The 20,635-nt window shown below is 38.1% G+C and overlaps 1 protein-coding gene and 6 non-coding genes across 9 annotated transcripts in view; 6 read left to right on the plus strand and 1 right to left on the minus strand.

The window, feature by feature from the left end:
* kif26ba (kinesin family member 26Ba) overlaps nucleotides 1-20,635 on the minus strand; it is a 109,447-nt gene that overhangs the window by 32,046 nt on the left and 56,766 nt on the right. For 2 of the 3 annotated variants that reach the window (XM_048190905.1, XM_048190904.1), the window contains exon 5: nucleotides 5,366-5,549. In XM_048190905.1, the coding sequence (XP_048046862.1) occupies nucleotides 5,366-5,549 (184 nt within the window). Of the gene's footprint in view, nucleotides 1-5,365; nucleotides 5,550-9,923; nucleotides 10,857-20,635 lie in introns of those variants that run through there. The other variant, XM_048190906.1, reaches the window with a different exon arrangement.
* Nucleotides 900-982, plus strand: trnal-uaa. The gene has a single exon. It is a non-coding gene; the product is annotated as a tRNA-Leu (tRNA).
* trnal-uaa lies at nucleotides 1,481-1,563 on the plus strand. Its single transcript has one exon. It is a non-coding gene; the product is annotated as a tRNA-Leu (tRNA).
* trnal-uaa lies at nucleotides 1,688-1,770 on the plus strand. The gene has a single exon. It is a non-coding gene; the product is annotated as a tRNA-Leu (tRNA).
* Nucleotides 1,875-1,957, plus strand: trnal-uaa. Its single transcript has one exon. It is a non-coding gene; the product is annotated as a tRNA-Leu (tRNA).
* trnal-uaa lies at nucleotides 2,082-2,164 on the plus strand. Its single transcript has one exon. It is a non-coding gene; the product is annotated as a tRNA-Leu (tRNA).
* Nucleotides 3,594-3,676, plus strand: trnal-uaa. The gene has a single exon. It is a non-coding gene; the product is annotated as a tRNA-Leu (tRNA).

Below are 20,635 nucleotides of genomic sequence, written 5' to 3' on the forward strand. Positions count from 1 at the left end.
AAAATAGTAACACATCTGTATGTGATTGCATTACTAACAAACTGGATAAGGCGTTGGACTTAAGATCCAATAATCAAAATATTGTCCTTGTTGATTCAAACCCCACTCCTGATAGATCAATGGGCTTAAGATCCAATAAACAAATGTCCTTGTGGGTTTGAAACCCACTCCTGGTAGATTAATGTGCATTTTTACTAGAATATAGTAATGTGGCTGTATGTGACTGCATTACTAACAAACTGGTTTCATGAAGTGGTTCTGTAGTACCTGCAAGAAAAGTAAAGGTGTTTTTAGTATTACAAAGTGACCAGGATGGCCGAGTGGTTAAGGCGTTGGACTTAAGATCCAATGGACAAATGTCCTTGTGGGTTCAAACCCCGCTCCTGGTAACAAACATCTATTCTAGCATGAATTTGTTCAGGAGTTCTGCTTTGCATTATAAAGAAAACAGAATTTTGAATGTATATCAAAGGAGCAATTTCGACGTCTACAACCTATCAAAAGCGACCAGGATGGCCGAGTGGTTAAGGCGTTGGACTTAAGATCCAATGGACAAATGTCCTCGTGGGTTCAAACCCCTCTCCTGGTAGCAGGCATCTATTCTAGCAGGAATTCTGCCTTGCATTATAAAGAAAACAGATTTTGAATGTATATCAAAGGAGCAATTTCGACATCTACAACCTATCAAAAGTGACCAGGATGGCCGAGTGGTTAAGGCGTTGGACTTAAAATCCAATGGATGATTGTCCTCGTGGGTTCAAACCCCACTCCTGGTAACAAATGTCTATTCTAATATTAATTAGTTCAGGAATTTTGCTTTGCATTATAAAGACAAGAGGAAACAGATTTTGAATGTATATCAAAGAAGCAATTTCGACGTCTACAAACTATCTAAAGCGACCAGGATGGCCGAGTGGTTAAGGCGTTGGACTTAAGATCCAATGGACGATTGTCCTCGTGGGTTCAAACCCCACTCCTGGTAACAAATGTCTATTCTAATATTAATTAGTTCAAGAATTTTGCTTTGCATTATAAAGACAAGAGGAAACAGAATTTTGAATGTATATCAAAGAAGCAATTTCGACATCTACAAACTATCTAAAGCGACCAGGATGGCTGAGTGGTTAAGGCGTTGGACTTAAGATCCAATGGGCGATAGTCCTCGTGGGTTCAAACCCCACTCCTGGTAGCAGGCATCTATTCTAGCAGGAATTCTGCCTTGCATTATAAAGAAAACAGATTTTGAATGTATATCAAAGGAGCAATTTCGACGTCTACAACCTATCAAAAGTGACCATGATGGCCGAGTGGTTAAGGCGTTGGACTTAAGATCCAATGGACAAATGTCCTCGTGGGTTCAAACCCCACTCCTGGTAGCAGGCATCTATTCTAGTAGGAATTCTGCCTTGCATTATAAAGAAAACAGATTTTGAATGTATATCAAAGGAGCAATTTCGACGTCTACAACCTATCAAAAGTGACCAGGATGGCCGAGTGGTTAAGGCGTTGGACTTAAGATCCAATGGACGATTGTCCTCGTGGGTTCAAACCCCACTCCTGGTAACAAATGTCTATTCTAATATTAATTAGTTCAGGAAATTTGCTTTGCATTATAAAGACAAGAGGAAACAGAATTTTGAATGTATATCAAAGAAGCAATTTCGACGTCTACAAACTATCTAAAGCGACCAGGATGGCCGAGTGGTTAAGGCGTTGGACTTAAGATCCAATGGACGATTGTCCTCGTGGGTTCAAACCCCACTCCTGGTAGCAGGCATCTATTCTAGTAGGAATTCTGCCTTGCATTATAAAGAAAACAGATTTTGAATGTATATCAAAGGAGCAATTTCGACGTCTACAACCTATCAAAAGTGACCAGGATGGCCGAGTGGTTAAGGCGTTGGACTTAAGATCCAATGGACGATTGTCCTCGTGGGTTCAAACCCCACTCCTGGTAACAAATGTCTATTCTAATATTAATTAGTTCAGGAATTTTGCTTTGCATTATAAAGACAAGAGGAAACAGAATTTTGAATGTATATCAAAGAAGCAATTTCGACGTCTACAAACTATCTAAAGCGACCAGGATGGCCGAGTGGTTAAGGCGTTGGACTTAAGATCCAATGGACAATTGTCCTCGTGGGTTCAAACCCCACTCCTGGTAGCAGGCATCTATTCTAGCAGGAATTCTGCCTTGCATTATAAAGAAAACAGATTTTGAATGTATATCAAAGGAGCAATTTCGACGTCTACAACCTATCAAAAGTGACCAGGATGGCTGAGTGGTTAAGGCGTTGGACTTAAGATCCAATGGACAATTGTCCTCGTGGGTTCAAACCCCACTCCTGGTAACAAATGTCTATTCTAATATTAATTAGTTCAGGAATTTTGCTTTGCATTATAAAGACAAGAGGAAACAGAATTTTGAATGTATATCAAAGAAGCAATTTTCGACGTCTACAAACTATCTAAAGCGACCAGGATGGCCGAGTGGTTAAGGCGTTGGACTTAAGATCCAATGGACGATTGTTCTCGTGGGTTCAAACCCCACTCCTGGTAGCAGGCATCTATTCTAGCAGGAATTCTGCCTTGCATTATAAAGAAAACAGATTTTGAATGTATATCAAAGGAGCAATTTCGACGTCTACAACCTAACATTTAAAACATCATTGTTCAATTATTGTCCGATGAACACTAACACCAACACTAAAGCAAATTAACTTCTTGACTATATTGAGTTTTGGTAACTAAGCTAACAATTGAATATCTAGTCTATGTACTGCATAGTAATTTGAAGGATGCTTGTAGTCCTGGGGCTTCACTTATAAAACACACATGCACTCGCATATGATCCTGAATTCCACTTTATTCTATTTTATTTCAGAAAATGTTGTACGTTCACATTTAGGATCATTATATTATATTCCTTTAGTTAGGAATGTACCTGCTAAATGACTAGTAACTAATTAACAATAGTCTTGTGGACCAGCCAGGTCAGATGAGAAGAACACACACTAATGTAGAATGTCAGATCAAAGGTCTACGTTCTTCTGTGTTCATGCATCTTAAACTGCTCCTGCAGCATAACACTTTCACCTGTGATATCTGCATACATTCTGCAGGCAAAACTCTCTCACATCCGCCCAATATGTTGTCACATGCTGCCAAAGCACAGATGCTTACAGCCAGCTCTGTTTTCTGATGCCTTTGTCACAAAATTTAGACTGAAGGCACTTTTATTTTGTTCAGTTCACAATTTACTGTATCATCACTTGGGCCCAGTTTACACCTGACATTAAAGAAATAGTTGACACAAAAAGGAAAATTTTCTCATTTAATAATATTAAAATGTGTCTGTTTTGCCTCACATTTGATTATGTCCTTGGCCCTTTGTTTTCAGTTAACAAGCTCACCTTTGAGCTCTGAGCAAGATACAAAAGAAACTAGACACTATCATGTTCAATCGATCCAGCCTGAACACCCGTGTCCTGCCCATCTCATCAGAACTTACACAGCAGTGCAGGAGACAAATGAGGGCTCTGTGTTCCTTACAGGTAGAGTCTGAAAATATAACATCAAAACAAATAGGAGTCACCAGGATGGCCGAGTGGTTAAGGCGTTGGACTTAAGATCCAATGGACAAATGTCCTCGTGGGTTCAAACCCCACTCCTGGTAAAGAAGCAGTGGTTTCTATTCTGTAGAATCTATGAACTGTAATAAAATAACTCTGCTATTGCTGTCTTAAGCCTGATTCGGACAAGAATTGTTTCTCATATGGACGTCTCTGAAAGTAAATTTGTATGGCGCATCAGTGATAAAACTCTGCATTCAGATGGCGATTTATTTACGGTGGAGGAGCGAGTTGTGCGTATATATGTAATAAAACAATAAAAAATATATAATTAAAAATATAAACCAAGTTAATATAATTGTACATTTATACGAATACCCAAATTATTAAAATTTTATAATACATATTTTAAAATTGTATTGCATACCAGTTGCTGCCATAATAACAGACATTTCAAACGTTTACAAGCTTTTTTTCTCTGTTTTTGGATTTTAACAGCTCCCACTCCCTGAGATGATGAAATATTGTTCTTGAAAATACTTTCAGTTAACGTACGGTGCTCCGCAGTGGTCAAAAAGGATTTAAACAGTGAATTTTAAATTGATCGCTTCTTGTAAATTCAGATATGTGGATTCGGCAATTGCAACCTGTAAAAAAAACAGTAGGTAATTCGGCTGGGGATTTTACGAGGGTGGTGGGAGAAAAACACTGACATTCCCGATTCGGACGGCAATAAAATCACAGACTAGGCCCTGTAAATGTTGAAAATATCTTGCACCCCCATGAGAAACAATTACTGTCCGAATAAGGCTTTAGTGCTGATGGCTAATTTGAACAAAGAACTGATAAGCAAAACCCCAATATGTGAAAATATGGGCATGTCTAGTCTTAATGAGAAATGGAAAATCTGAGGGCTTAATAAAACAGGTTCAGGATGGCTGAGTGTTTAAGGCGTTGGACTTAAGATCCAATGGGCAAATGTCTTCATGGGATCAAACCCCACTCCTGGTAGATCAATGTGAATTTTAAATGGATAAATCGCCTGCCCATTCAGTCTGAATGGTTAATGGTAAAACAAACTTGGCTTGTTGTCCTCAAAGGAGGCTTGAACCCAAGGCTCGGCTCGAGCTCCGCGTTAAACCCCCCTATAACAGTACTGCATAGAGGGAGAAATAGAGGAGGAGGGATGCTGGAAGAATTGTCGCTGGGATGACGCAGTGACTGCTGCTTATATACACTCGTAATGATGATTGACAGGACTGAATGTTTGGCTCCTCCCGAACCTACGTTTGGAACTACATATATAGTAATGCGTTTGTATGTGGTTGCATTACTAACAAAAACTGGTTTCTCAAAGTGTCAGCATTACAAAATGTCCAGAGTGGTTAAAGCATCGGACTTAAGATCCATTGGATAAATGTCCTTGTGGATTCAAACCCCATTCCTGGTAGCAACTTTAAACTGGACAATGAAGTAGAAATTTATGGAAAACTATAGTTGGTCCACAGGATGAGATGTTGATATACTATTGTGAGGTATTGGTAGCCTAATGTTAAAGTTTAAAAAACTCCAAAAGCATGAATCTGTTAAACTATGCTGCCAACAAGTGCACCTGGGAAACTTGTACCTCTGAGATGGGCATTCATTATTACCACTCAGGTCAGATTCATTCAATGAATCTGTTTATCATGCAAAAGCATTCATACGTTGGTGAAAAACACACTCATCCAACAAGAGTAATAAAATAACTAGAACTAAATGCAGGCATTTTGCTATATTATTACAGATCCTACCTTGCCCATGCCAGGAGTGTCTTTGACTTTGTTGACTGCCCGTAAGAGGCAGGGCGGAGCGGGGGGTGGAGACACCTGCAGGATGCCACTGAAGTTGGTGGGAAAGAGGGGTGGATCACATGCCACGGGGGGCGCAGGGCGCTGTTTCTTCTTCTTGGAAGACAGATTCAATTTCTGGGCAGCCCTGAGGATAAACAAACACAAGCAATGTTAAAACTAGAGCAGATGTGGATGTATGTGCAAACACTGCAATCCCTAGACTGTTTACATTGATTCCAAGTTTTTGTTTGCTCAAGGAAGTGTTTTGTATTTCAAATAAAAATACAGCTTGGAACATTCAGATGTAACAATGCAGACCTAAACTGATTTTGTGAGCAATCAAGCAAAGCGGTACAGTTTATGTTTTTCAGCAATTTTCTAGTGTCCATCTCAAAACAGACTGATGAAGTTTTGTGAATTGTTAACTGCTCAATACATGCACATCACAGCTAATCAGAAGAGAAAGGAGACATCTGCAAGGTTTTCAATGCCATTACAACAGCATTTTCAGCATTCTTTTCTGCTGAGTGCTCACAGATAGCATGCAGGATCTGAACTTACTCAGGAGAGAACAACAGAGAGAAAGAGAAAGAAAGAAAAGTACAGTACAGGAGTGTACTTATATGTATTCAAGTCAAAGTTAGTTTGTTGTTATAATAGATCCCTAAGTCGTTTTTTCCAGAATATATAAAAATGGATAGATACTGTAGATTAGACAGACAGATGCAGGACGCTGTTTATGTCTTGCAGGACGCGGGGCAAAGCTCCCAATTTCGGGACTGTCCTGCAAATGGGACAGGTCGTGACCCTACTCCTGGTAGTAGGCAAGAGTTGTAGATGAATAAGGAATTTCAGAATTATATCTGTTTGGCCTACTAAACTGCAACACTGTACTTACAAATGGGGTCCAAATTGTTACTCAGTTCTCAGTGAATCAAGAAATCACATGCACAGTGGCAACCAAAGTAAATGAGTTGATCCACCTTCACACAATGATTGCAACTGTGGACATCAGGTGAAATTCTTGTGTATTTAGTGTTTGAAGAGATATTGAGAATGGCTTTGACTCGGGAGCGAGAGAAGTGAAGGTCGATTGATTCTAACCACGGTCTCACAGCCTGTTAGAGACTGTTTCAATTGCTCTTAGAAGAGTATCGATCAGTCCAGCATTTTCACCTGACCAAACATATCTGTGCAGGGGCTTATCACAGCCTCATTTAGACTCCCACTGGATCTAAGTTCAGACGATGGAGGCTGAAAATGCAGTTTACAAAACTGAAATACCTCAAGTGGTCAAATATGAAAACACATGAGGGTTTGCTGCAAGGATGAAGAGAGTGGTGATCTACAAAATATGGCGTGTTGATCTACAAATATTGTCTTGTTTGTAGTTGGGGACCTAAAAAAGTTGGTAAAATATTTATTGCATAAATTAACATGTTTTTCAACGTATTTATTTGTTCAAGGCCAAAAATATCTTATCTGAGAATCCATGTTTAGGGTCTCAAGAATTATGATTGCTTGCCTCTGAAGAATTGATAGATAGATAGACAAATGTGTTCCCAACTCCAAATGGTTTAGAGTTTCTTCAGCGTACAAATATATTTTAAAAATGGGGTTGTAAATTTTCTTTGAAATTCATGCTGGTCCAAGCAGGTTTTTTCAGCAGGGAAGACAATTAGGCTGATCTCTTCTGTTTGAGTGCATGTTTTAAAGGCCTTGGTGGTGCATCTGGCAGTGATGCATTAACCAACTGTACAGAGCAAGTAAGGTAATTGACAATGCACACAACATGAAAGGGAGGTTCTACACCCCAAACTTCAACACAGAAGTCCAAAAGCATTGCAAACTCTCTCCCAAAGGATCCAGAGGACGTGCGAGTCTTATTTTCTCAGATTAGCAAAAGAAAAGTGCCAGTTTGTTCACTTTGTAGTAGTATTACAGTACCTTGAGGCACAATCATTCATTTCAAATTTGCAAAATGTGCAAATCTATTCTAAGTCAAAGATACAGGCAGAAGAGAAAAATAGCTCTTGATACAAACATTTAAGGTATCTCAATCACTACACATCATATAGAAATACACCTTCAGCCTCTGGCTATCATAGAAGAACTTGAGTGCTGTGGCTCAGACCTGCTATTTGATAAAGCAAAGAAAATATTTAGCGAACTGATCAAATTTCTGTTGAGAGGAGTGGAGCGAAGTGGTTACTGTAAGGGAAAAATTGAGGTAAAAATAATAAACACCCTGGCAGATAAGAGATGGTGAAAATATAGCTGGAAGTAATAATAACACTCAGTGTTTGTGTATAAATCAGGTCTGGAGATACAGTTACTGTGCGAGCTATGAAATCATCAGCACTTTGGATGCCAACGGAAGGAGCAAACTTCCTTAGAAATGAGACAAATTATCACCTGGATACACTGTCAGGGGAATGTTTGTTTGTGTAAAACTTGTGTGACGAAGTACATGGCTGAGCTCCAAGGCGCTGCGTGAAGTGTAAAGTGAGGTAATTATTGTGACACTCATTAATGTCAGGAAAACTATTTTCTCTCTCACACACACACACTTTTAACCAATACGTTGACCAAAACCTTAATGAGCCGACAAGCAAAGTCTCATAAAGTTTGACGCAAACTGTTGTCTCTGCCATATGCTTCTAATTTGAGCCCTCTTGTCCTACATAAATAAACAGCGTACCGTTTGTTGATACCTGCCTGAGAAAGGCCTGAAGAGAATAGATGGGAATATTTTTTTGTTAAAAGCCAAACCACGTAAACAGGGAAATTGGATGAAAATGAAGTGGACACTTTGCTTGAATTGGCTTGAACCGAACTAAGCCGAGATGCGAATGTGTTATTTTGCAGAGGCGTTAATGAGATTTCTTTAAATAGCTTCTTAGAGGAACACTCTGATTTAGAAAACAGACAACATCTCTCTTCCTCATTATCATCTCCACAAGAGTACAACATACATACACCTTAAGCCATCTTAACTGGCATATAAGCACATCATGTAAAATGTAAACACAAAATTAAATGACTTAGCCACTAAATTAAAGCTCAGTCAAGACTATAAACACGCTGCCATGATGTTAAGAGTGTTCTAGGTGGTTTCAATGCATAACCATACAGTTGCTAAGGTCTTCTGTTTGTCAGCACATTGCTATGGTGTTGCTAGGGTGTTCTGGGTGATTGCCAGGGCATTGCCATACAGTTACTATGGTCTTCTGGATGTCAGTACATTGCTATGGTGTTGCTATGGTATTCTGGGTGGTTGCCAGGGCATTGCCATACAGTTACTATGGTCTTCTGGATGTCAGCACATTGCTGTGGTGTTGCTATGCTGTTCAGAGTGGTTCCAGGGCATTGCCATACAGTTGCTAAAGTCTTCTGTTTGTCAGCACATTGCTATGGTGTTGCTAGGGTGTTCTGGGTGGTTGCCAGGGCATTTCCATACAGTTGCTATGGTCTTCTGGTTGTCAGCACACTGCTATGATGTTGCTAGGGTGTTCTGGGTGGTTGCCAGGGTATTGTCATACAGTTGCAAAAGACTACTGGTTGTCAGCGTGTTGTTGTGGCATTGCTAGGGTATTCTGGGTTCTGGGTGGTTGCCAGGGCATTGCCTTGTAGTTGCTATGGTCTACTGGTTGTCAACACATTGCTATGGAGTTGCTTGGGTGTTCTGAGTTGTTGTCAGGGTACTGCCATTCAGTTGCTATGGTCTTTCTTGGGTGTTCTGGGTGGTTGCTAGGGTATTTCCATACAGTTGCAAAAGACTACCGGTTGTGAGCATGTTGTGACATTGCTAAGGTGTTCTGGGTGGTTGTTATGGCGTTGCTGAGGCTTTCAGGGTGGTTCTGAGGCATTGCTATGTGGTTGCTAATGTAACTGAAGTAAAGGCTTGCTCACACCAAGAATAAAAACTATAACAATAACTATATAAGTGTCCACACAAATGCACAATAACATTCTGTTTATTATAAGCCACTTTAAATGCTCAAGCTCTTTAAAGTCAGATGGATTCTGATCGGCTGTCAATGCTTTTATTCTTCATCATATTCTTCAGTGACTCTGACAATATTTTTTCTCTGTATCCTTATTATTATAGTTGTGGTGTGGACTTCCCCATTCTCATAGAAATAGAACAATTATAGTTACCGACCTTGGTGTGAAGAGGCCTTAAGTCTGTTCTTAACCTTAAGTTAACCTCAACCTTGAGTTTCTTAACATAATTCTACCATATAGACTTAACTCAGATGCCTTGAGTAGTGGAAACCTAACTGAAGTAAAAACTATACACAAAAGTAGCTAAACACATCTCTTTAAAAATGAATTATTTAGCTAGCAATAGCATGCTAAACACATCACAAATTGGATTAAATGCAATGAAATTGTTGTGACAAAAATGTATTATAATTGTATTATCTGATCATATTATTTGAGCAAATTGCATAGTAATGCTCACGTTAGAAAACAGCACTAGCGAGGCTAGAGAAAAAGATTACTTGTTCCTCACCTGTCCATCATTTAGGGGGCCTGAGGACCCCTAAGTGTCCAGCTCAGTTTTCCTCTTAAACAAGTGTCCACCAGATTGAATGTGGAGTTTGACAGCTCATCATGAATCCATTATTTCTCCATGTTGTGCTTCATGTGGATGGTAGATAATGTTGAGCGCCACTCCTCTAATGTATCCACAGCAGATTGAAACGATTCCTCGGCAGCGAGCAGATAGCTTAATCCCCACACCTGAGCACTCCTTACTGCCTACGCTCCGTCTCTCCAATCCCATGTCTCTCTCTCTCTCTTTCATTGCCTTTCTCTTCCTCTCCCTCACACTTCTTTCTCAGTTTCTCTCCTTCATGTCTCTGTTTGGCTCATTCTTCTGATTACATTATCCAGGAAAGAATGTCCAGGCTCAAGATGAAGCGAGACCAGCAAAGAACATCCACACAGGAAGCAGGGAACAACATCACATTGCTGCCTCTCAGCCCCTGTGCTCAGCTGATAATGTCTACTATTCAATCTCCGCAACAGTCTTGTTCTCTCTCTCGCTCGCTCTTTCTCACTCTCTCCATCTGTAACATACCTCACACTTCTCCAAGGATTTCTTTTCAACACCACAGGCAACAGTAAAGTTGAACCCAGAGCTCTGGCACCTCTGCACTTACTTTCTATAGAAAATCAGACAGCAGTGGCCGCAAACTAAATGACACCAGAATACATGTCCAATGTTCTGAGAGGGGATATAGAAAACAGGCAGAATCTGACTGCTATGTCTTGTGGGAAATGTCTGGGCTCACTTCATGTTTTAGGCTGCATCATTGAGAATTAGAGCAAGGAAATATGTTCAAATGAAACATTTAACTATAAATTAAATAGAAGCTGAAGACATGCACACAGCAAAAACGGAAAATGAAAGAGAAAAGTAATAAAAATCTAGGCAATCAAGTTTTTTGTTCTCTCAACATCTCTCAGAATAATTCTTAATTAAAACTATTTTGTTTTTCTGATTGTAATTCATTCATGCAGTAAATGTCTCATTGTCAATAAATTCTATATATATATATATATATATATATATATATATATATATATATATATATATATATATATATATATATATATATATATATATGTAGCATCTCCTCTTCTTTTCAAAACAGTTTGAAGACGTCTGGGCATCGAGGTTATGAGTTTCCTGTAGTTTTGGTGTTGAAATTTGGTCCCATTCTTGCTCTTCTGAAGAGTTTGTGCTCATCTTTGATGTATTTTTCTCTATAGGTGAAAGATCTGGACTGCAGGCAGGCCAATTCAGCAACCGGACTCTTCTATGACGAAGCCATGCTGTTGTAATAGCTGGAGTATGTGGTTTTGCATTGTCCTGCTGAAATACACAAGACCTTCCCTGAAATAGACGTCGTCTGGAGGGGAGCATATGTTGCTCTAAAACCTTTTATATACCTTTCAGCATTCATAGTGCCTTCCAAAATATGCAAGCTGCCTATACCGTATGCACATATGCACCCCCATACCATCAGAGATGCTGGCTTTTGAAATGAATGCTGATAACACGCTGGAAGGTCTCCCTCCTCTTTAGCCTGGAGGATGCGGCGTCTGTGATTTCCAACAAGAATGTCAAATTTGGACTCGTCTGACCATTGAACACTTTTCCACTTTGAAACAGTCCATTTTAAATCAGCCTTGGCCCACGGGACACAATGGCGCTTCTAGACCATGTTCACATATGGCTTCCTTTTTGCATGATAGAGCTTTAGTTGGCATCTGCAGATGGCACGGCGGATTGTGTTTACTGACAGTGGTTTCTGGAAGTATTCCTGGGCCCATTTAGTAATGTCATTGACACAATCATGCCGTTGAGTGATGCAGTGTCGTCTGAGGGCCTGAAGACCACGGACCACGCACGGACCACGCACAGAGATTTCTCCAGTTTCTCTGAATCTTTTGATGATGTTATGCACTGTAGATGATGAGATTTGCAAAGCCTTTGCAATTTGACATTGAGGAACATTGTTTTTAAAGTATTCCACAATCTTTTTACGAACTCCTATATTGTAGTTCTTCTAAACCATATGATACTTCCAGGTGAGGAAAATTTTGTCCTCCTTTATATATCTCAAGTCAATTTGTGCTTGCACATATTCAGACTTGCCACCTCAAGATGTTTTACATTGGATTTAATGCCAGTAATGTCACTGGTTCTACATGCCTTGTGATTTAAAGGGATAGTTCATCCAAAAATGAAAATACTGTAATCATTTACTCACCTGGTCCCTGTATGACTTTCTTTCTTCTGCATAACACAAAAAATGACTTTCATTGTATAGACAGAAACATTCTCCAAAATATCTTCTTTTCATTTTCCATGGAAGAACGAAAGTCATACAGGTTTGGAATGACATTGGAGTGAGTAAATGATAACAGAATGTTCATTTTGGCATTAACTATTCCTTTAAAAACAGCATTTTAATAGGTCTCTGTCTACAACAAAAAAAGACAGTGAAGTCAGAAATTATATAAAAGACTGAGAGGGCACAAAAGATTACATTTAGATCATGTTAGGCCAAGCCACTAAGTGACTAATCCTCTGGGTCAGACCTACCCAGCAGGCTAATAATGTCCGTATGAACATCAGCTCTCTGTGTAGCCAGAAACACTGAATACCGAGCTGAACTTCGCTATTGTCCTTAAAACAACCTTCATCTCCTCGAATGCAGAGGACTCAGAACATCCTTAGACATTTCTGGGTGACACCGTTTCACTGCTGCAGCACTGGAAAAAGGAATGCCTGCAGCCCGATTCACCCTGCAGTCGTGTTCTGGCGGTGCTTTGTGTCACAGGGGTTGTTGTCTAATTTCCCTGTCACTTTTCATACATTCTGCTCTGATCCACAGCAGCTGAGCCTCCGCATAGAGATTCAACCCCAAACATAGAGCATGAAAGGGGCAGGCCACAGTGTTCCCACTGCTATATTGCACACCCTAGAGCTTTAACATCATACACAACACAAATGTCTGTTACATATCGCTTCTAATTAGTCAGCATTCTTCCCATATGGTGCAAATTAAAGGGGTTTCACTTGCATAACGAGAGTGAGCGGGATTGAGAGATAAGCAGGCAGCAGTTCATATATATCAGCCTATTTGAGCTAATGAGACTCATTAACTAAAACAATTAAAACTGGTTTTCAGTGGATGGAAAATTTGACTTGAACAAGACCGAGGACGTCTCAGTTCACATTCTTGTAATATGCAGTCAAGTATGTACTTTGTTAGTAATGGGAAAGTTCATACTTTTGAGTTTTGAGTTTAAAGGGTTAGTTCATCCAAACGCGTAAGACCTTCGTTCATCTTCAGAACACAAATTAAGATATTTTTGATGAAATCCGTGAGCTTTCTGACCTCCTTATAGACAGCAACGTCATAACTAATTTCAAGGCACAGAAAGGTAGTAAAAACATCGGCTGAATTATGTGACTACAGTGGTTCAGTTGTAATCTTATGAAGCAACGAGAATACGTTTTGTTTGGGTTTGTAACAACATGAGGGTGAGTAATTAATATGCTTCAAATATATGCGTAATATACGTAAACAGCACAGCTTAAGGAGATATATTTTACGTAAACCTTCAAATGCCAAAATATATTACAAAATTAACCTGAACAAACAATATATTTCCAATCAAAAAATACAAAATGTATCAAAAAATATATTTTGGACAATATAAACATATTTACACTGAAAACATAAAAAAAAAAAAAGTTAAAACTTTTGGGATCATGTGACACTGAAGACTGAAAATTCAGATTTGCCACAAGAATAACTGACATTTTAGAATATAAATAAATGTTTGGTGAGCATAAGAGACTTCTTTCGAAAACACACAAACACACAAAAATGTTACCACCCCCATAATTTTAATGGTACTTTAATGGTACTTTTATAGACCACAATACATTCTCTTTAAATTCATTCATTAAATTTGAGCTTCAGAATTGCAATTCCAATCACTTTTACAACAGAAAAAGAAGCATCACAAACTATCTTATCTTTTCCATATAGCGCAAGGGGTTGTGGACAATATTAAAAGAAAGAAAAAAATAAATAAATAAAAAACACATGCACAGATGCAAAACACTCAGCATGCTTCTTTGATTCCTTCAGACTTTAGCTTTAGCTAAAATAACTTGCAGTGTTATTCATATTTAAATTAGCAGACTTCTGTAGCCAAACTCTGGCTCCAGGATTCTAATTAAACGCCTCACTCAATTAAAAGCTTGACTGACACTATCTCTCAGCCTCTTTTGTATGCATACTTCTGAAATCGTTTAGGTTTTGGGCCTGGTTTGAAAATTAATCACTAATTTATTATCTTTCTGCATAGCCCCTTTGCCAAACGACGCCACGGTTTTCCGATGTCAACAGATCTGCTGGTAATGAAGCTGTTTACTTTAGTTAGTATCTGGAATACCTAATGAGCCATTATGAGTTAATTGACTGGGCTGAGAAGCATTTATTTTGGGGTCTAACGTCAGCCCTCTCAGATTAAACCAAGGGTTAATCAGAGCAATCCCATGCGAAATGAGTTTTCACAAACATATTTTTAACTATAAAATTATTTTTTTCCCCCTATAGCTCTCTCCTCGCTGGCTTTGCTGCTGTAGTACTTAAAAATAAACCCATTATTGTGCTGAAAAACAGTTTCTATATTTCACAATGACTCAAAGTTTGTCTTTCATTACATATCTGTGCAATTCAGTTCTTCAAATAATTTATATTCCTATTCCTATACACTCATATAAAAGACAAATAATCAGCTAATTATATGCAAAAGAGTCTATTTAGATATGGGGATGAAGACACTAAAATAGAGCATAACCAGAGGAGTTGGACCCATATAAATCCCCACAATTCTGACCTGTGGCGCTATATAGCACTCGGGGGGCTGTTTCTGCAGATAAGGTTCTCCCAGAAAGTCAAGCTTAGATGAAACTGCTTCTTCACTGGATCATCAAACAAACCACAGAGGCTGAGACCGCTCAAGCAAAAATAGAGCTCTTTGAATCAGAATGCTGTCTTAGTGAGTCAGCATTGGCAAAGCCATGGTGGTGGAAGGCCAAAGAAACAGCCCTGTCAGTCTACTTATTGAACAGGGCAACATAGAATAGAATAGAATAGAATAGAATAGAATAGAATAGAATAGAATAGAATAGAATAGAATAGAATATATATAAATCGGTTTCTCCTGTTGAGCTAAAAAGGCTACTAGGAAATCTTAATGGTTTTTGGTCTACAAACAAGACATAAAATGTATAACCAAGTGGTGCTGAGGCGAGCTAAGCCTCCTGAAGGCCAGATCCGTTACTGCTAACTGCAGACTGAGGAACACACAAGTATTGAACGTGCTGTTACTATGGTGACGCTAGTTAACAGCTGAAAAATGGACTGACTGATGGTCATATTGTGTGACTCAGACATTAAAGGACAAATGTAGGAATGCGACAACATGGTTCTGATACACAGTCCTCACATTTCTGAACGGGACCATACAGAAAATTGTTAGATGTGTCAGCATTCTGATTTTATTTCTATAAAGCGACATATTTCAGAGTGATAATTACTGCTAAATATTGACAATTTAATTTTTTGTAAAGGCCTTACCTACAAAATTAGCCTAAAATGATGCCTAAATAGACTTTTGGCTATTGGTTATAATGAATAGCAAACACAGACACAGCTAGGGAGGGAAAAAAAAAGATAAAATAGCCTTTCTTTAGAATAACATGCATTGAAGAACTACGCACAATAAGACCAGAAGCCTGAATTTAAAAAGTAAATAGGGTCAAATGTGACTTAAATATGACATAAAACAACTGCTTTATCAGGCCACTGAATATTTGTGCTGAGGAAAATATTCTAGATTTGGAGTGTAGAAGATCATCAGACTCAATTAAGACCAAAGGGGCTGAGTATCCATTTATAGTACCAAAGATTCTCTGCTTCACAGGCTCCAGGGTGCCCTCCAAAATTCATAATGTCAGCCAAGGCAGGAAACATGGGACCAGGAAGCAAGTGGTTGCTGTAATTGGACAACATGCAAGTACACAATGTTCAATAGCCAAAAAACCTAGTGAGCTGACTATGTAGGCAGCATTTTTAAGGCATCATAGGCACATTTCCATCACTAAGGCTGTCCTATGATACCATATTTTAGCCAAATGTTTGAAAAATATTTAATTTTGGATGGATGGATGGATGGATTGATTGATTCTGCCTATGATACCATATTTTAGCCAAATTTTTGAAAAATGTTTAATAAGATAGATAGATGGATGGATGGATGTCAGTTAGGATTCTGCCTTAGAAAAGTCAGTTGTCTATGTTGAACAGCTAACTAACCACTGGAACAAAGTCATAATGTGTGTGTGGAGAGTTTTTGCTGTGGTTCTCTTTATTACATACAGTAGCCACTGGCAGTGTAATGGAATTGTGGGAATTGTAGGCATACTCGGCCTCTATTTACATTTAATTAGATCAGCAAACGTATCTGCCGGCTCTTATCTTCAATCCAGGCCTGCACTGATCTCTAGAGGTCAATTTCATGCCTCTGAGTGATAATGCTGATAGTAATTACCATGATTATCATCAGAATTATTGCAGCTCTCATCGATGGCTGACTCCGGGGCTGTTATATTATTAACCTCTATGCTTAAGCATGTCATTTGGCCATAGACTGTTAGATACTAACTAACCACGATCACAGGGTCCTAAAGGTCCTGATGTGCGTACGGCTGGCCTGGTGAGTCAATGTATATCAATGAATCATGGGACCATGCTCTAATTGTCATCTATAGCAGAATCAATGCTAATTAATCTGTAAATATAAGACCTAATCATCATATTTAGTAGTACATTGAGAGGATGTAAACATTATATATCCAAGTTGTACTGTAAATGATTAAAAATCATCCAAATGAAAGGCCCAAATGATCATTATTCTGAATATTACATTGGATGTGTTCAACTCAATGTTACGGCGCAGGAAGAGCTCATAATCATCTCTGGTTTCAGCCTGCATTTATAATTTATGTAGGGGTCATTACAAGGTCTGATGTCCACTTGTCACTGCTTTGTGAAGTGATCGCTCACATCCTCTCACAGCTAAATGGATGAGATCAGGAGTTAATTGCCCTGAATTTTAAGTGGCCTCACATTCCTGTCAAACAAGATGTATGGGAAAGAAAGAGAGACACATGAACAGAAAGAGACATTTAAAAGAAAAAGGGGTAAAGTTCATTGCTTGCAGCTCTGGGTCGTCGTCTTTATGAATCATAATTCTAGCTGTGAAAAAAATCTTTGTATTGTCACATAACTCAGGGCTGTTATTCTATATGTGATTGTATTCACTTGCATGTAACATTCATAATCAGGTTCATTAGAAAATGTATTACATATCACAGCGAACACACAAAAAAAGCAAAGTGCACTGTAAAAAAATATTTTCATGATTTTTCATAAGTTTTTTTTCTACGGAAGAGGATTAGGGCCAAGCAATAATAAAAAAATAAAACCATCTCGAGATTAAAGTTGTTAAATTTCGAGAAAAAAGTCTAAATAAAATGTTGAGAATAAACTCATTAAATTACTAGAAAAAACTTGTTAAATTTCGAGAAAAAAGTCGAGATAAAATGTTGAGAATAAAGTCATTAAATTACAAGAAAAAAGTCATTAAATTACGAGAACAAATTCGTTAAATTATGAGAAAAATTTTGTTAAATTACGAGAAAAAAGTCGTTAAATTACGAATTTGTTCTCGTAATTTAACGACTTTTTTCTCATAATTTAATGACTTTATTCTCAACATTTTATCTCAACTTTTTTCTCGAAATTTAACGTCATTTTTCTCATAATTTAACGAATTTGTTCTCGTAATTTAACGACTTTTTTCTCGTAATTTAATGACTTTATTCTCAACATTTTATCTCGACTTTTTTCTCGAAATTTAACGGCATTTTTCTCATAATTTAACAAATTTGTTCTCGTAATTTAACGACTTTTTTCTCGTAATTTAATTACTTTATTCTCAACATTTTTTCTCGACTTTTTTCGCGAAATTTAACGTCATTTTTCTCGTAATTTAATGACTTTATTCTCATAATTTAATGAGTTTATTCTCAACATTTTATCTCGACTTTTTTCTCGAAATGTATTGAGTTTTTTTCTCAAAATTTAACAACTTTAATCTTGAGATGGTTTTATTTTTTTTATTATCGCTTGGCCCTAATCCTCTTCCGTATTTTTCTTGTGTTAAATCAACTTACTGATTTTTTATTGGGATAATTAATGTAGTTCAGATAATATAATAATATTTTGAGTTTCTGTTGATTAAACCAATCGCCTTCATTGTATTAACTACAATTTTTAATTTCAATGAACTAAAAATTTTAAGGCAAGCAGGTAACTTACTAAGTTAAACTAACAATTCTTTTTTAGTGTGTTGCTATATGATTATTAGGTTTTTCTAGGGTGTTCTTGGGGTGTTGAGTAGTTGGTAATGTGGTTGCTTAACCCAAGTCAAAGAAAGCTTTATAGTCCACGAGGCAACAAACGTAAATCTAATCACCTTCCCTCAAAAAGTGGCAAATAAATAAATAAAATACATCTGAAATGTGACTCTGGGTGGAAATAATGAGGATGGGCTATTTTAGAGCAAAAGTGTCAGTGTCAGACATTAATATACATATCTATATATACACACACGCCAAGCGCTGTCGTACTGAAATGCCTTCAGAGACAGGCGTCCCCTAAGGTGAATATTTATGGAATAAATCTGGCTGGGCTCTTTAGAGGGACACTAATGAAACCTTTCACTCTCCTCACACCCTGCTGCCCTGGCTGTTCGGCAGCTCAATCGATCATTCAAGCGTGAGGGGGGATAGAAGGTTGCAGAGGAGGGGGTTGGTCCTGCGATGGAGGGGTCAGTGCTGATGTGAGGGGTTTCTGAGGCAACCCTGCTTGTTTTAAAGGCCATGGTGAAGTAAAATGGTAAGAAGGTGGGGCGCTGAAAGGTGCAAAGGGGGGCGGCATTTTAGCTCCCCGGAGATGGAGGCACGGGAGAGTTAATGAACAAAACGACACACGCTGCACACTGACAGTGGCAGCGGTTATGCATGGCTACTCGCATTATATCATCTCTGGGGTACCCCACACCCCACCTTCATTCGTTCACACACAAACCATCTGTAGCACAGTGAAAGGATCACAATACAGTGCAAGAAACCTGTTCCTGATTAAACCTCTTCTATAGGGGGAAAATGAGAATGAGAATATTAAAAAATGAACAGTAAAGAAGGGGTTCTATTTTCCAGAAAAAATAAATAAATAAAAATAAGGCTGTTCTAAAGGGAAATGAAAGCAGGCATTTTACACTCATAAACCCAGCAATTGGGTTGTTTTATCCCAGCGAATGGGATATTTTAACCCAGTGGTTGGGTTAAATGTTTTCCCAACCGGCAGGGTACTATTGTTTAGAAACTGCTGTATTGCTTGCTTAAAATGAACCCAAAGTAGGCTATGTTTAATAAATGAATATGTATTAATATGTATAATAAATGAACATTTATTATTAAGTTGAATGAATAATAATTAAACAATAAACATTTATTAAATTGCTTATTAATAAATGTTAACCTTTTCATTATTATTGTTGCCTTTAGTAATGATGTGTCTGATTTTTAATTTCCAACCTATTTTGGGTTCATTTTAAACCAGTCATATAGTAATTTTTAAATAATAGATTAGGATTAAATAAAACATTTAACTCAATAAAAAATTCAAATAAAATACTGTGTTTGTAATCTATTTCATAAATATATTTAATAAATATTTATAAAAATATATGTATATATTAAAAACAATATATATATATATGTGTGTGTGTGTGTGTGTATTTTATAAATAACATATTTATGACAGTCCGCTAATTACACTTATTATGTATTATTCCTTTAATAATCTTAATAATATGAGATCAGTCACAAATATATACGGTGAGATGGATTGTCATTTTTTAAACTAATGAACCAGGTTATAAATAATCATACTACAGCAACAGAAACAGCAGCGGTGGGCTCTGGGGAAGGTGTTTAGATGGGGTTACAGCAGGGATGTGAGGGTGGAGGGAAAGCAGATGGATAGAGAAAGAGGAGGAGAACGACCTTTACTGGAATTGAGCCATTGCTGAGATGTCATTTTCCCTTCTGCATGGGAGAGACCCATTCCTGCGCCAACACACCTGGGACAGCACAACTGACTGGGCCAGGGCAGATCTAGAAATAGATCTAAATAATAGGGGTACAGGGCTTTTGAATGCTCTCAAGATCATCTTACAGCACAGGAACCTCCTTAAGGAGAGTGAAAAATTGGGATACTGCAAGCAAATCTAGGAGTATAGACCCCACATCCCCATGGAATCCCACTTTAAACAATAAGATGAATGATTACTAATACAGTGACAGATAAAGATCCGTATAGGAAAGCATGAAGACTGTTACACAGAACAGACACAGCCAGAGCTCTAGATAAGAAACCACAAGGCTAAAAGGCTTTTTCCACTACAAAACAACATTAAAAGAACACTTCCATATGGGCAACCCACTGTACTCTTTTAGGTCAGCGTGTCCTTACTTAAAGCGCAGCAGCCGAGACCAGG

The sequence above is a fragment of the Megalobrama amblycephala genome, linkage group LG5, assembly GCF_018812025.1.
Source record: "Megalobrama amblycephala isolate DHTTF-2021 linkage group LG5, ASM1881202v1, whole genome shotgun sequence".
NCBI lineage: Eukaryota > Metazoa > Chordata > Actinopteri > Cypriniformes > Xenocyprididae > Megalobrama > Megalobrama amblycephala.